The 16,522-nt window shown below is 60.7% G+C and overlaps 1 protein-coding gene across 1 annotated transcript; it reads right to left on the bottom strand.

Moving 5' to 3' along the window:
- Nucleotides 1–329: 329 nt before the first annotated feature.
- Nucleotides 330–10,916, bottom strand: SERINC2 (serine incorporator 2). The gene is made up of 10 exons (XM_068994384.1): nucleotides 10,810–10,916; nucleotides 4,945–5,106; nucleotides 4,015–4,202; nucleotides 3,829–3,908; nucleotides 3,580–3,717; nucleotides 3,296–3,465; nucleotides 2,665–2,755; nucleotides 2,413–2,548; nucleotides 1,424–1,642; nucleotides 330–1,071 (listed from the first exon to the last, which is right to left on the bottom strand). The coding sequence occupies exons 1-10, from the start codon at nucleotides 10,846–10,848 to the stop codon at nucleotides 933–935; spliced, it is 1,362 nt and encodes a 453-aa protein (XP_068850485.1). The 5' UTR covers nucleotides 10,849–10,916; the 3' UTR covers nucleotides 330–932.
- Between the last annotated feature and the right edge of the window lie 5,606 nt (nucleotides 10,917–16,522).

Genomic DNA, 16,522 nt, shown 5'->3' with positions numbered 1-16,522 from the left:
CTGTGCCCCCCCGGCACTGGGTGTGCCCCGCCGCGGGGCCCACCCCATCCCCGGGTGCCTCTGGGCACGGTCAGCGCCCCACATCGTGCACCCCACATCGTGCACCCCCCTTTGCTGACCGCCACCACGGCTCTCGGGCTGTCACAGGCTGGCAATGGGGTCCAGGACTCCAAGTTTCCACGCCCCGAAGTGATGCCACCCCTGCCTGCACCCCCGGGCCGCCAGCTGTGCCCGCACCCCGCTGTCGGGTCAGTTTTAAACACCCCCCTCCCTCTGCCTCCTGGGCACCCACACGTCAGGAAAGACTCCAAATGCACAAATCCACCGCGTTTATTCCAAATGAGATTTTATTAACGAGGCAAAGTGCTGGGGCCAGGCCGGCGCAGCCTGGGGGAAACCTGACCTGTGCTCCGGAGAGGACAGGGACGTGTCCTCCTGCCGGGACAGCCCCGAGGAGCTGCGGCCACCATCGAGGCTGGGGCTGCAGCGGGACCTCTGCCTCCAGCCACAAGTCCCCGGGATTCGTTTTCCTCCGGGCTGTTTGGGGACACGACACCGGCCGGGTCCTGGGTCCTGGTACCCGGCCAGAGCCCAGAGACCCCAAAAGGCACCACGGTCCCGGGGCACCACCAGCTGGTGAGAACCAAACCCTCCCAAGGCAAGGCAGTGGGGTCTGCGGGGTGCAGAGGGTCTGGAGGCACTGCCAAAGGCACTACACGAACACGGAGATGATGAGAGCTTTGAAGACACCCTCAGGTCTCTCTCTCAGCCCTTCATTTTCTCTGCTTGGCACTTCATCCCTTTCAAATTAAAACAAAAGAGCTGCAAGAAGGCACAACCCAGCACAGCAGAACCGAGGCTGAGGCAGAGCTGGGGCTGTCCCCAGCCTCCAAGGACAAAGCCACGATGGCAGCAGCACTTCCAGGGCCACCTCAGCTGAAGTCCCGGTCCGGCAGCACCAGCGGAGCCACCAAGGTCCAGAGGTAGAGCAGGAGCCCGGCCCAGCTGGAGCTGATCTTCACCCACACGGCGGTCCAGGGGCTCCTCAGCACCTGCAAGCTCTCATCCGGCCTGAAACAGCGAACAGGAGGGTGGCACCATCACCGTGACACCCTGCCAGCACCCCGGGAGGGACGGGTGCCACCAGGGAACACGGGGGAGCCCCATGGCTGTGGCCACTCAGGAGATGTGACCCCACAAGGGCCTCGGTCCCTTCTCCCCCCTCATCCCAAGGGATCCCGGGCTGCAGCAGAGGATGCTGGCAAGCCCGAGCACAACCCTAAATACAATTAACCTGATAAGGGAGCACACCCGGCGGCCTCGCACAGCTCAGCCGTGCCCAGCACGGGAGCACCAGCACCCCAGGAGGAGGGGACGGGGAGGAACGGGGCCAGCCCTGGGTGTCCGCGGCAGCTCTGCCCACCTGTACCAGTTGGTGAGGGTCATCATGATGTAGAGCGCGGCGAGGAGGAGGCAGAGGTGGAAGAAGGTGTAGCTGTAGGAGACGCCGTCCTGCTCGTTGTCGTAGGCGCGGCGCACCCCGCCCTCCTCGGCCGCCCCGCCCGGCCCGGCCCCGGCGCCGGCCCCGCTCTCCTCCGTCAGCATCAGCTTGTTCACCTGCGGGTGGTCCGAGGAGCGGAGGCTGCGGGCGGAGGGACGGGGGGATCAGCACCGCTTGGTCACTGCCCCCATGGCCGGGCTTTTGTCCTTGGGGCCGGCCCGGGGGCAGTCTGAGGGATGCAGGCTGCGGGAAAACCCTAAAAGCTGTGACTGTGGCCCTTGTCCAAAGTCCCTCTCCAGCTCGCCTGGAGCCCCTTTAGGTGTGGGACAGTCAGGGCAGTTTAGGGCACAGAGACTGTGGGGAAACCCTAAAATCTCTGTCCTTGTCCCCAGTCCCTCCCCAGCTCTCCTGGAGCCCCTTTAGGTCCTGGGAGCCTGACTGGAACCTCAGGAAGCTCAACAGGGAGAATGAATGGCAAAGGTTTGGCCCTGGGGAGAACAATCCCAGTTTCCAATGTGGAATGAGGGCCACTCAGCTGGAAAACAGCTCTGGGAAAGGCCCTGGGGCTGCTGCAGGCACCGGGGAACACGAGGCAGCAACGAGAACATCTGCAGAAAGCCAAGGATGCAGCAGGCAAAGCACTGCCAGCAGGCTTGAGGGACGGGATCCAGTGCCCAGCTCTGATAAGGCCATGCCATGGCAGGGGTTTTGTCCTTGGGGCCATCCCCAGGACAGGCAGAGCAATCTGGGGCTGTGGGAAAACCCTAAAAACAGTGACTGTGCTCACCCTGGGCAGCTGGGATGGCTGGGCAAGGAGCCTTCAGTGGCAAAACCCCCGGACCAAGGTGTGACCTCCCCCCCACAGACCCCTCCCGTGGCTCTGTGCTCAGGGACACGAGCCACGAGCTCACCTGATGAAGAGGGTGCAGAGGATGAAGATCACCAGCCCCACGATGCTCGGGGCGTCCCACCAGGCTGTCGGCGGCTCGGTGGCCGTGGCCGGGCCAGTGCTGTTCCTCACCAGCAGCGTGGGGTTACAGCGCTGGGCTGAGGGGACACACGGAGGGTCAGCCCCCAAGGACACGGAGGGACAAACTCCCATCCCAGTGAGCCTTCCTGCCCCATCCTCCCCTCTCCCAAACCCAAGGCTGTGTCTGGCTTACTTGGCACGTTGGCCAGGGCGGACCAGGTGACGTAGATGGTGTAGAGGGTGATGAGGGACGCCTGCAGCAGCCCCGAGTGCGGCTGAGCCTCCTGCAAACACAACAGTGGGTGCTCAGGGTGCTCCTGTACCCCGGGGTGACAGCCCCGGCCTCCTGGGTGCTCCTGTACCCTGGGGTGACACAGCCCCTCCTGCGTGCTCCTGTACCCCGGGGTGACACAGCCCCTCCTGGGTGCCCCTGTACCCCAGGGTGACACAGCCCCTCCTGGGTGCCCCTGTAACCCTGGGGTGACACAGCCCCAGCCTCCTGGGTGCCCCTGTACCCCAGGGTGACACAGCCCCTCCTGGGTGCCCCTGTACCCCAGGGTGACACAGCCCCGGCCTCCTGGGTGCTCCTGTACCCCGGGGTGACAGCCCCTCCTGGGTGCTCCTGTACCCTGGGGTGACACAGCCCCTCCTGGGTGCTCCTGTACCCCAGGGTGACACAGCCCTGGCCTCCTGGGTGCCCCTGTACCCCAGGGTGACACAGCCCCTCCTGGGTGCTCCTGTACCCCGGGGTGACACAGCCCCTCCTGGGTGCTCCTGTACCCTGGGGTGACACAGCCCCTCCTGGGTGCTCCCCACCACCTCACCTGGATCTTGGGCAGGATGGACACAATGGAGACGATGAGGCAGAGGATGAGGTTGATGCTGATGAAGGCCTTGCCCTCCGTGCAGCCCTCGGGCTTGGTGTAGTAGACGTAGAGCAGCGCAACGGCCGCGATGGAGGCGGCGTAGAAGATGAAGGTGACGGTGCAGAGGGCTGGGGGAGGACACCAAAGAGGCTGAGCAGAGCCCCCAGTCACAGCCAGCTCAGCCTCACCGGGCCCTGGGATGAGCTGAGCCCCAAAGCCACGGGCGCTGCCACCACACCCACCTGTGTACCAGCCCTTGGCGTTGCTCTCGCCCGCGTTGCGCAGCCACCGCTGGCTCCAGGAGTGCGCGAAGTCGATGAGGAGCACGAGCTGGATGAGGATGAAGAGGAAGGAGCCGACCACACCGAAGTAAAACCAGACTTGAGAGGAGGAGAAAAACCAGCTGAGAGCCGGGCAAGTGAGACTCGGGGGCACAGGCCTGGGTTTAACCCCATGCAGAGGTGCCCAGGAGAGCACGGGCAGCTCCTCACCTGTGGTGAAGGCACCGTCGGGGATGTAGAAGGCCCCCACCGTGATCCCCACCAGCACCAGGAACTTGAAGAACCAGAAGCTGTGGGAGGAGAGAGGAGGCACGGTGTGCACCCAGCGGGGACAGGGATGGGGGGTCCTGCCCGCCCCCACCCCAGCAGCCCGCGGACCAAAGGGACCACACGCACCCGTTCTGCAGGGCGGCCCGCGGGTCCTTGCTGCTGCGCACGCACACCATGAGCACGGCGAAGAGGCAGAAGAAGGCGGCCATGGCGAAGCCCATGCGATACACGGCCTTGTGGCCCAGGAAGCTGCTGCAGTCCAGGTGGGGCTGGACCCCCAGCACCGAGCCGCTGCCTTCACAGAAACCGGGGAGCTGGAATTGTGGTGAGGGAGTGAGCATCGCCTCAGCACATCCTGCTGGGGATTGGTGGTTGTGGGAAGGTCTTGGATTGAGCTGATTGAAGATCAGCTCCTGGATTGGGAAGCCCCAGAGCAGCTGTAGTTGTCCCTGGATCCCTGGAAGTGTCCAAGGCCAGGCTGGACATTGGGGCTGGGAGCAGCCTGGCACAGTGGGAGGTGTCACTGCCCATGGCTTTGAGCTGGGCTTTGAGATTCCTTTCAACACAACCCCTTCTGTGATTCCACACCCTTCACAAGCCCTGGTGCCACTAAAGATGGGCCAGACCATGACTGCTCCAACGCCACTTGCCTGGGGACAGTGGTGGGGTGACACAGCTAAAGCCACCCAGCTGGTCAGTGGAAAGCTGGGATGAAAATGGCCTTTCCCTAAAGCCCAGCTCAGCTGGCACAGCTCTGCTCCCTCCTCCTCAAGTCCCACCTCCTTGATGTGCAAGTCATCAGCTGAACCCCAAAAAACGGGATGTAGGAAACTTTCCAGGGAGACACCTGGGAAAACTAAAAATTGCACAAAATGATCCCACTGCATTCTCCCCTCTGTGGAAAACCAGGGCTAAAAACGCCTTCTCCCAGTGAGATGCTCAGAAAAAAAGGAACAGGAGCACATCGTGACCCAAAAATTCACTTTTTTGATTGAGCTTCACGTCCCCACCATGAGCTGGGTCGTTTCTTCCCAGCGACCTCCAGGAGTTCTTTACCTTGTGCAACTCCTTCTCCACGCCGGGGATTATCATAATGATGGACACGAGGGTGCCGAGGAAGAGGAAGAAGGTGAAGAGGAGGCGGGAGATGGTGGAGTTCTTGGTCGAGGGGCAGCAGCCACAGAGCAGGCACGGGGCAGAGCCGCAGAGACACGACACCTGCAAGGAGACCAGCCCGTGCTGAGGGGGAGAAATGGGCCCCAAAATATGTGCCCAAGGCAATCCTTAAGGAGATCCCACTGGGAATCCACACCGTTGCTTAGAGCTACTCACACCACAGCTCACAGGACCTCATGGAAACGGCACCAAATCCCCCCCAAAAAAGTTGCTGAAAACCAAAAGAGCCACAGGAGCAGCCAGCGTGGAAAATGCCACTGAGAGTCTGGAGACACCCTCATGCGTTTCACATCGTGCAGAGATCCGGTCAAACCAAGCCCTGCCCTGCAGGAGCCTCCTTTTTGTACAGAAGCAAGGTCCCCAAAATAATTTCAGGCTGTCCTTTCAGTCAAATCCAGGCTGAGGAGACACTGAGATCACCATCATGGGGGAAGCAACTCCTGCTGTCCTTCCCCCTCTGCGACGGCCACTTTACGGGTGGGGAAACTGAGGCACAGCACCCCCGAGAGTCCCCGGTGGGTCCCCAAATCCAGCATGGGCAGTGCTGCCAGGTGCACCCCGTTCCAGAGGCTCCCGTTGCTGGGGAACCGGGGAAATCCTGGCTGAGGAAACCCAACCTCAGTGATACCAAAACACGGGTGCAAGTTTCCCGCACAAGGACGGTGCGGAACGAACCCCGCTCCCGTGGAACTGCTCCTCCTCTCCTGCACTTTAGCACAGCAGCCAGACACCCCTGCAGGCAGGAGAAGGGCTCTGCTCTCTCCTGCTTTTCGGGGATGTGCATGGGTGGTGTGTTTATTACGGCCACGTGCCCCCACATCAGGCCCTGCCATCGGTATTAATTACAGACGGCTCGGCATCGAGTCGAAGGTGTGTTTCTCATTGTTGAAATCAGAGTAAAAAACGGACATGGCAGAACACACAACCAGGGGTGGAGCTGCTGTGTGAGCAGGAGCCCAGGCTCGTGGCTCCCTTTGCAAAGTGACCACTTTGATGTCCCCAAATCACCAAAGGTGGCTTCGAATCTTTTTTAAACATAAGCACACCGTTATTGGAGAAAAATCCCCTCCTTCCTACTTATTCCTCTTATCCCCATCCCAGCCCCACATCCCTGCCCCATTAAGAGCTGATGGTACGCACAGGGTGAGAGACCCCAGGTATCCCATGGAAACCCTCATCCTGCCTCTCCAGGAGCTTCTCGAAGGGCCTCACTTCATGTTTCCAACCTGGAAGCACGGGAAAATGGCTTTCAATTAGAGACTGCTTCATTTCAGCCTCATTAAATGCACCACATGCATCAGAGTGCATTAAAATGTGCTGGCGTTGCTGTATTTCCCTTCAAATTAAAAAAAAAAAACAAACCATGGAACAACAACAAAAATCTCTTTAAATGCAGAATTCCTGCATTATTCCTCCTGATGTAGCAAAGCACCTCAGTGCTCCATCCACACCTCCAGCTCCTCCTCCTTCAGTGCCAACTGAAACAAAAAGCACCAGTCCCAAAATCACTGGTGCTGGATGGGAAAATCTTGAGGTTTGGTGTTCTTTAGGAAGTTGTGGTTTGGGGGTTCAGACCATCCCATCCCACCCCTGCCCTGGCAGGGACACCTCCCACTTTCCCAGGCTGCTCCAGCCCCAATGTCCAGCCTGGCCTTGGGCACTGCCAGGGATCCAGGGGCAGCCCCAGCTGCTCTGGCAATTCCATGCCAGCCCCTGCCCACCCTGCCAGGGAACAATTCCTGCCCAAGATCCCACCCAGCCCTGCCCTCTGGCACTGGGAAGCCATTCCCTGGCTCCTGGCCCTGAATCCCTTGGCCCCAGTCCCTCTGCAGCTCTCCTGGAGCCCCTTTAGGCCCTGCAAGGGGCTCGGAGCTCTCCCTGGAGCTTCTCCTCTCCAGCTGAGCACCCCCAGCTCTCCCAGCCTGGCCCTGGAGCAGCTCTGGGGCCTCCTGTGGACTCGCTTGAACAGGCACAAGGTTTTTAGGAGCCCTCAGCATCACTGGAGATGGATTTTGCAGGGCTCTTAGGCAGCCAAACTCCGTGGTTGTAGCTCAGGTTTCACAGCCCCTTGCAGCCGCTGAGGTAACGGGATACAACATCCCCATTCCACTGCTCTGCCCCGTAACACAGGAATCCTGTGGATTCCTTTTAGGGTCTCCTTTTAGGATAACTCCCTGAAAGCTCCTTCGCAGTGAAGCAAAGGAACCCTTTGTGCCACACACTGACCCCTCCAGCTGCCTGGGCACTCCTGATTTCAGCCTTTTTCTCTAAAAAACAATGGTTAACAGCAAGGAAGAGCCTCCCAGGTTTTTTTATCCCAGGAAGTGTCCCTGGACACTCTGATTCTCCTTCCAAAGACTTTTAAAATTACCCAAAAACTGTGAACACGACCAAGAGACAAAGAGAAGGATGGAAAAAGCCAGCGAGGGAAGTGGCTGCAGCAGCAGGAGAGCCGGGGGTTAATGAGGAAGTGTCGGTTTTCAGCTGCTGGTGGATGATTAAACTCTCCAGTTTCACTATCGACTTCCTCATGAAGGTGAGTCCAGCTCACCTCCAGTGAGACCCAGGCGTCAGGGCTGCTCCATCCCTCCCCTGCCCAGGGGCCGGGAGAGCATGGCCAGACCACAGGAACCCCAAATACACCCATACAGCAACAGCACCCCAAAAATAACAGCCCAAATATTTCACCCCAACAGTTTCACCCCAACAACAGCATCACAACAACAGCCCAACTACGCCAACACCAGCCCAACACGACTGACCAAACTACATCAGCCCAACACCACCATCCCAAAAACATCATCCCAACATCAACCCAACTCCCCCGGCCCAATTACATCATCCCGACTACACCAATACAGCAACAGCCCAACTACACCAACACCAGCCAAACATGACCAACCAAACTACACCAGTCCACACCACCAGCCCAACAATGTCACCCCAAAAACACCAACACAACTACACCACCCCAGTTACAGCATCCCACCTCCACCACCCCAACACCAGCCCAACACGACCAACTGAACTACACCAGGCCAACAACACCAACCCAAAAACACCACCTCAACATCACCCCAACAACACCAACCCCACTACACCACCCCAATTACATCATCCCAACTACACCACCCCAACAACAACAGCCCAACTACACCACCCCAACAACAACAGCCCAACCACACCAGCCCAACACAGCTGACCAAACGACACCAGCCCAACATCACGCCAACAACACCGACCCAAAAACACCCAGCCAATGTCAGCCCAACTATACCATCCAACAACATCACCCCAATAACATCACCCCAACAACGCCAACTACACCACCCCAATCACATCTTCCCAACTGCACCACCCCAACCACACCAACACCAGCCCAACAACATCACCCCAACGATTCCAACCCAACAACACCAGCCCAATATCACCCCAACAATACCAGCCCAAAACCACCCACCCAACATCACCCCAACAGCGCTGACCCACACCACCAACCCCACTACACCGCCCCAATTACATCATCCCAACTACACCACCCCAACAACAGCCCAACTACACAAACCAAACTACACCAGCCCAACAACATCACCCCAACAACTCCAACCCAAGAACACCCACCCAAGTGTCACCCCAACAACACTGACCCACGCCACCACCCCAACAACATCACCCCAACAACACCAGCCCAGCATGACTGAGTGAACTACACCAGCCCAACTACACCCATCCAAGAACACCCACCCAACATCACCCCAACACCACCAGCCCGATCACACCACCCCAGCTACACCACCCCAACACCACATCTGTGAGCTGCCTTCACCCCGGCAGTCCCAGGAACACCGGCAGTGAGTCAACCCAAAGCAATGCCGAGCAACCGGTGTTTCTCTGCTGCCAAGTTAACGAGCGGGCAGCTTAATCAGCACCAAACCCACCGTGACAGGCACAGGCTTGGGGAGCTGGTGGCTTTCCTACCCAGCAGGCGGCTTTGGATCGGTACCACGAGGTTGAGTGTCCCCAGGAGGTGCCTAAGGGCTGCCCGAGCCCCTGGGGTTTGCTTTGGCTGGGGCAGCCTTCTGCTGGCACCCCCAAGCCCAAGAAGGCAGCTCGGAATGACCACACTGCTCACGGCAGCCATGGGCAGAGCCTGGAAAACCACGGGAGGCAGGGAAAGAGGAATTCTCCATTTGTGATGCAAGGTTTCACCGAGGAGCAGCTTGCAGGGTTTTAACGGGAAAGTGCTGAAGAAAGAGCTTGGCAATCTCGTGGTGCTGTGACTCAAGGGATGCAGGCGGAGCAGAAGGAGTTAGTCAGGATGTTCTCGTTAAAATTAATAATAATAAAAAAGGATTGCACAGACTTGGGGAGTTGTTCAGCTTGGTTTGGGGTTTTTTCAGTGTTGTGGTTCTTCAGCTCAGACCTGTGCAAAAACAGGCCTTTTGTCAAGGAGATAATTAAACAAAAGCTTGTGAAAAATAATAATTTTTAAAAACTACATAGACTAGGCATTGTTTGGTTCAGCTTTGGGGTTTTTCGGTGTTGTGGTCCTTCAGCTCAGGCCGGTGCTAAAACAGCCCCTTCGTCAACGACTTCCACCAGAAGGAACAAGAAAATTAAACCCACACAGTGACTCTACTCTGTTACCACAGTCTGAGCCACAACAGTTTTTTGGGGGAAAAAAACACCAAGAATTCATCCAGAAACCTGCACAGCGCTGCTCTGGGTAGCTCCCTGCTTTCCCAATACCTGCCCACGAGGAAAAGTACAGGAATGTGTCACAGAGGGGGGGCCTTTCAGACCACCCTCCCTCCGACCCCTCATTTCTAAACATCCTGTTCCTTAAACCTCCAGCATTTGGAGGACAAGTTGCAAAAGAGGTCCCATTTCCAGGTTTCCAGGCCAGCAGCTCCCAGGCTGGTTCCACGGCCCTGCCCTGGCGCCGTGCCCGCAGGTGAGGCACCAGCAGGGAAGGGAGTGCTGGTGTGAGCAGGTGCCTGCGTCACCCAAACCACACACCCCACGTCATAGGGCACAACACCCTGAATTGCACACCCTGAGCCTGCCCCGGGCCCCCCGAATCACCACTCCCTGCACCTGCCGTGGGCCAGGCCACCCCACACACAGCCCCCAGCTCCTTCTCTTACTCCATCCCCACTTTGGGGCTCGGCAGTGAGAACCAGGCAGGATCCCCAGCCCCTCATTGCCTGGCGGGGTCAGGACCCCCCAACTCCTCCAGGTGCAGCAGGACATCGCTCCTCTGGCTTCTCACATCCCCCAGGTGCCCTGGGGTGCACCACCCACCCCATTCCCCACCCCATTCCCCTCCACCACGAGCCCCAGAGTTCTCTGGAGTGAACGCTCTGTGTCTCCCATGGATACCCCGAAGGCAGTGGGACGCCCCGCTCCGGGAATCCCCCACATCTCTCCAGCCACTGAGGGACGCACCCCCTGAATCCCCCCCCATACACAGAGGCGCATCCCCCGGGCGTGCCCCACATCCCCCATGTACACAGGGGTGCATCCCCCGGGGGTCACCTGCATCACCCTCCTGGAATCCCTTGGACCCCCCCCCCCGCGTCCCGGTGTAGCGGGGCACATCCCCGGGGTGTCCCTCAGCCCTCCCCGGGCCTCCCTGGACCCTCCTCCGGCCGCGCAGCAGCCGCGACCCGCCCGCCCCGGGCCGCGCCCGCCGCTGCGGCACCGCAACGTCGCGGCTCCCCCTCGCTCCGGGCGGGCACTCACGCAGCTGAGCAGGGAGCAGACCCCGAGACAGGCCCCCATCGTGCTGCCGCCGCTCCCGGATCCCGCTCCCGGCTCCCGGTTCCCTCCGCCGCCGCCGCCGCGTTAGCTCCGCCCGGACCGGGGAGCTCGGGGCGGCCGCTCCCGCCGCGCCTCCCCCGGGGCGGCCCCTACGGCGGCGGAGCGGGGAGCGAGGGATGGTCCGGGCCCCTCCCGGCCGCAGGGGAGTCCCTCCATTGCTCCTCCATCCCCCTCTCCGTCCCTCTCCATCCCCCTCCCTCTCTCTTTCATCCTCCTCCATTCCCCTCCGTCCCCGGTTACCGCCGAGGGGACCCCACCCACCCCATGAGGACGGGCCGGGGTGGGGGCTCTGGGACATCCTCAGGGCTGGGGGGAATGGCCGGGAACCCTGTCTGGGCTAGAAGCAGCCCGCGGGAAGGAGTCATGGAATTCCAGGGTGGTTTGGGTTGGATCCTGAGGCCCATCCAGTGCCACCCCTGCCCTGGCAGGGACACCTCCCACTGTCCCAGGTCGGTCCAGCCTGGCCTTGGGCACTGCCAGGGATCCAGGGGCAGCCCCAGCTGCTCTGGCAATTCCATGCCAGCCCCTGCCCACCCTGCCAGGGAACAATTCCTGCCCAAGATCCCACCCAGCCCTGCCCTCTGGCACTGGGAAGCCATTCCCGGGGTCCTGGCCCTGAATCCCTTGGCCCCAGTCCCTCTGCAGCTCTCCTGGAGCCCCTTTAGGCCCTGCAAGGAGCCTGACTGGAACCTCAGGAAGCTCAACAGGGAGAATGAATGGCAAAGTTTTGGCCCTGGGGAGAACAGTCCCAGTTTCCAGTATGTGCTGGGGGCCTCTCAGCTGGAAAACAGCTCTGGGAAGGGCCCTGGGGGTGCCGGGGGGCACCGGGGGGAACACGAGGCAGCAATGAGAGCAGTGCAGGAGGTGAGAGGTGTCCTGGGCTGCATCAGGCAGCACTGAAGTACAGCCGGTGTGCTGAAGCATCCCCTCCTCCACCAAGGGTCTGAATTCCTTGCTCCTGCCTTCGCCCATGGGATCTCTGGATCCCGTTTTCTCCTCCAGGAGCCCTTCTTGCTGGATTTCACATCACACCGTCCAGCACCTGCACTCCCAGCACTCCCAGCAGACCCACCAGCCTGAACCCACTCCCCTGCAGGGCCAGACCCCGGGTCAGGGGGGCTGAGGGTGGCACACCACAGGATTTCCCTGCCCTTCCTGCCCAGCTGGAGCCCGGCACCACCTCCCAGGGCAGTGAGTGCTGCTGCCATGCAAAATTCAGGGGCTGGGATAAACCGGGAGGTGCCAGCCCACTTCCAGACCCTAAATTTAGACAGAGGAGAAAGTACATGAGTATGTGACAGCAGCAGACCTGGGGGAACAGGGCTGGGGCCACGTGTCCCCTGTGTCCTTGAGGAAGAGGAGGGTGGCACACTTCTTGCTCCAGAGGTAAAGCTCCGGGGTTCGGCCCCTGATCAGCAGCTGGCAGAAATTAATAAACGATTGTCTGAGCCTCTGTTGGCCCCCAAAAGCTGCTGGCAGGGCTCAGCCCTGCAACAGGAGAAGTCAGAACCCGAAAACTGCGCTCTGATCTCAGCTGGGCTCAGGTTTCTCCTTTCCGGAGGCGCTGGGGCGTGTGCGGGGACATCCTGCCACGGGCACGGGTCTGGCAGCGCCCCGCGGCCTCGGGACACTCTGGGCTGGCTCTGACACAGCCCCCCGGGAGGGGCGGGGGCGGTCTGGCAGCTCCATCTCCTCCTGGCCGGGTGTCGGAGCCCTGTGACATCCGCAGCGGGAATGTCCTTCAGTCCCTGTCCTCTCAGGAAGGACAAAGCGGCCGGGCAGGTGTTTGTCCCCTTGCTCGGGCTGTGAGCCCGCTGGCACGCCAGCAGCAGGAATCCTTCCACGCACCCTGGAGGGCCCAGTCCCCCCGCCACGGGCACTGTCCCGTGGTCCCTTTGATGATGCCACCAGATGGCAGCGCCGGAGTGAGGCACTGCCGGACACCGGGGACGGTCACCGGGCCCGGTCCCTGCCGCTCCCGAAGCGCCACGGGCACGGCTGGCAGCAGGGAGAGGGTCCCCACCCTCCTGGCAGAGGTGTCCCCCACCAGAGCCCACCCCACTGCCAGCACCCCCAGCAGCAGCCCCTCGGTGTCCTCTTCTCGGTGTCCCCTTCTCGGTGTCCCCCTCTCGGTGTCCCCCTCTCGGTGTCCCCTTCTCCGTGTCCCCTTCTCCATGTCCCCTTCTCCGTGTCCCCTTCTCCGTGTCCCCCTCTCCATGTCCCCTTCTCCATGTCCCCCTCTCGGTGTCCCCCTCTCCATGTCCCACTCTCCATGTCCCCTTCTCCGTGTCCCCCTCTCCATGTCCCCTTCTCCATGTCCCCCTCTCGGTGTCCCCCTCTCCATGTCCCCCTCTCCATGTCCCCCTCTCGGTGTCCCCCTCTTGGTGTCCCCCTCTCCATGTCCCCCTCTCCGTCCCCTTCTCGGTGTCCCCTTCTCGGGGCCCCCCTCTCGATGTCCCCCTCTCCGTGTCCCCCTCTCCATGTCCCCCTCTCCGTGTCCCCTTCTCCATGTCCCCCTCTCCATGTCCCCCTCTCGGTGTCCCCCTCTCGATGCCCCCTCCCGGTGTCCCTCTCTCGGGAGGGGCTGTGGGCAGCGGGGGCTGTCCCGGGCCGGGCGGGACGCAGCGCTGTGGCAGCCGAGTGGCAGCAGTGTCACCAGTGACAGAGCTGTGACGGGCCCGGACAGACCAGTTTCACCTCACGCTACGCACAGGGGGATGAGGACCGGGCACTGGGGGATGTTACCAGAGCTCAGGGACGCGGGGCTGCCTCCAGCCACCCCAGCCCGTGTCCCACTGCTGGGAGCATCCCTGTATTCCAAGAAAACATCTTTTTTTTCCCCCTCTGCCTCCTCTCTGCTTCTTCTCCTGCATCCCTCAGCATCCTCCGGGCATCTTTTCCCCTGGCATGGTTCATTAGGGGTCAGGGCACCTAAAACCTAAAATATGGTTCATTTCCTACCCCATTTCTGCCCCCGCAGGGGATTACAGGGCTGGGGGAGCAGGGCCAGGAGCAGCTTGCCAGGGATGCCCTCGGCCCGGGAAAACAAACGCTCTCATGTGACCGTATCTGGGACAATACCAGCTTAGCCGTGGGTGCAGCCAGCAGGAATCCTGCTGCTCCCGAGCCCTGCTCGGCATGGATAAACCTACGTTAGAGCAATTAATGATAATTAATAACTGGGTCTGTATTTGGGAAAGCAGCAAAACCCAGCGATGCTCTTCAGAGCATTGTCTAGACAGGGAAATGCAGCCATGGCACCAGGTACAGTTTTGGGGTGATGGGTTTGGGTTTGATAAACCCCTGATCTGTGGGGTTGTCCTGTCTTTGGCATCCTGGGGGCTCCTGGGTGGGATTTAGGGCACACAGGACCCTTCCCCTCAGCCCCAAGCTGCAATCAGGCACATCCCAGCCGGGTGTTTGGGGTGCTTTGGGAGGTGTGGGGGTCCCCTTGCCTACCCTGTGCTGCCGGGAGGGGCAGGAATGGAGCCCCCAAAGTGCCTTTGCTCAGCTCTGCTGCCTCCCTCAGGGTCTGCAGCTCCAGGGTGAGGATGGGGAGAGGCACAAAGCCAGCCTGGGAAGGGAAGGACGGATGCAAAAGGGCTGAGATGGAAGCATCTCCCTTCCCCCGGTCCGAGGATGCCCCTGAGGCAGGCGGGGAATTAGTTTTCCACTAAGCTCCTCTGTAATAAACAGAGACACAGAGCGACGGGCAATTGCTCGGCCTTTAATTACAGCTGGTCAGGGTGTTCAGGGTCACGGGAGCCGGGATTCAGAGCCGGGGGAAATGAGGGGGACGATCTCCAGGAGGAACATGGCAGGAATCTGCAGAACCTTCCGAGCCTGAGCTCCTTTGTTGTCCCTTTCGTTCACCAGGACCCTCCCAGGCCAGAAGGTCTCAAATCCCAGAATCACGGATAACAGAATGTTCTGAGCTGGACAGGATCCACAGGGATCACCAATCCCAGCTCCTGGCCCTGCCCAGACACCCCAACAATCCCATCCTGTGCACCCCGGGGAGCGGTGTCCCCATGCTCCTGGAGCTCCGGCAGCCTTGGGAATGTCACCATTCCCTGGGGCTCCTGTGAGCAGCCCAGCACAGGAGCCTGATGGAGCCCCAGAAAACCCTCTGAGCTTCCTGATGGGCTTCCCACGCTCTGGCATTGCTCCTGGGAACCTCACTGAGCAACTGGGACCCTCTTCAAGGACCTTTGGCCAGTTTGAGATGTCTTAAAGGCCACTGGGGTGTCCCAGAGCTGCCATGGCTGAGGGGCCATCACCAAACCTATCCCTTGTCATGCTGGGCTCTTCTCCCCACAGCCTCTCCCTTCCAGGAGGGTGAAGGGCTGCGAGGGCAGGAAACGCTGTCCTTGAATCCTGGTTTATCCCAGGCTCGCAGGCACAGGGACGGGCTGGGAAAGCTGCGGCATTTCCCTGCTGAGCTCAGACAGATGCTGTTTGTCTTTCTCCTGGCAGTGCCCAGACGCCTGGCTAGTGATGGATGGTGGTGTCACAGCAGAGGTTCTGTGCTGTCACAACTGCTGGCTCCCTCATGGGGTGGAAAATTTGGGGGGTTACTCCACCGTGAGCTGCACTTTTTCCCCAAGGGCCTGAGCCCCAGAGGTGGCGGCACAGGGAGGGAACCTGCAGGAGGAAGCAGCAGCGTGAGACCTTGCTCTGAAGGTGTCCTTGGTCCACCCGGCAGGAGGAGCTGGTTCCTCCCTTCCCTTCTGGGTGCTCCTGCTTGGATCCTCAGCCCAGCTCTGGATTTGAGCCCCTCAATTGTCTTTCCTGGTGTCCAAAGTCACCCAAAGGCTCCAGCCTTCCTCCAAACTCCATCACGAGCCCCCCCGAGCCCCTCCACACATCCCCCATGTCCCCTGGTTGGCAGGACATCCCCCGTGCCGGCTGGATGCGCAGGACTCAGGGCAATGCCGTGGGGATGGCAAATTTGGGAGAGCTGCCCAAGGCACGTGAGGTTTTCGAGCCTCCCCATTTGCAGCCTTAGCGATTCTCCCTCGCCGAGAATGGCTAATGAGCCGTGGGGATCCAATTAGACTCCTCTGCTCGGCCTTTCACCTCGTTCTTGCCAGTTAAAACCAAAGAGAGAGAAAAAAACCCCGACAACCCACAAGTGGCGGCGTGGAGACAATTAGATCAGTGTCTGCTTAATGAGTTCATGGCTCCGGCGGAAATGTCCCTCGTCGACAGGACAGACAGGAGCCGAGCTGAGCCCTTCCCCGAGGCCTGTCCCCGCTCTGCAGAGCCTTTGTGGGGTGCCCACGAGCCCTCCACGGATTTGGGGCTCGCTCCCTGCACCCCGCGGCCTCCCAGAGCCGCTCAGCTGTTCTTTGCTCGGCCCAGCAGCCAGCCGGGCTTTCACACCGCGCTCTCCCAGGATCAGGGATCCTAACAAACTCCAGATGCTCCAGATGGGTGCGAGAACCCCAGAAAACCTCGGGATAGGAGCAGAACTGGCGCTCCAAGGCGGGGAGGAGCGATTGGGAGCATCAGCGCTCACCTGCCCGGCGCTGAGGCACCGCGGGGTGACAGATGCCACCAGCAGGGAGCTGGCGGTGCCCCCCCGGTGCTGGCAGCCCCCCCGGGCCGGCGTGGCTGCTGCGGCGCTGCCGAG

The sequence above is a fragment of the Aphelocoma coerulescens genome, chromosome 23 (genome assembly GCF_041296385.1).
Source record: "Aphelocoma coerulescens isolate FSJ_1873_10779 chromosome 23, UR_Acoe_1.0, whole genome shotgun sequence".
Classification (NCBI taxonomy): Eukaryota; Metazoa; Chordata; class Aves; order Passeriformes; family Corvidae; genus Aphelocoma; species Aphelocoma coerulescens.
Note: the sequence above shows the minus strand (reverse complement) of the source record. Positions and strands in the feature narration are given on the sequence as shown.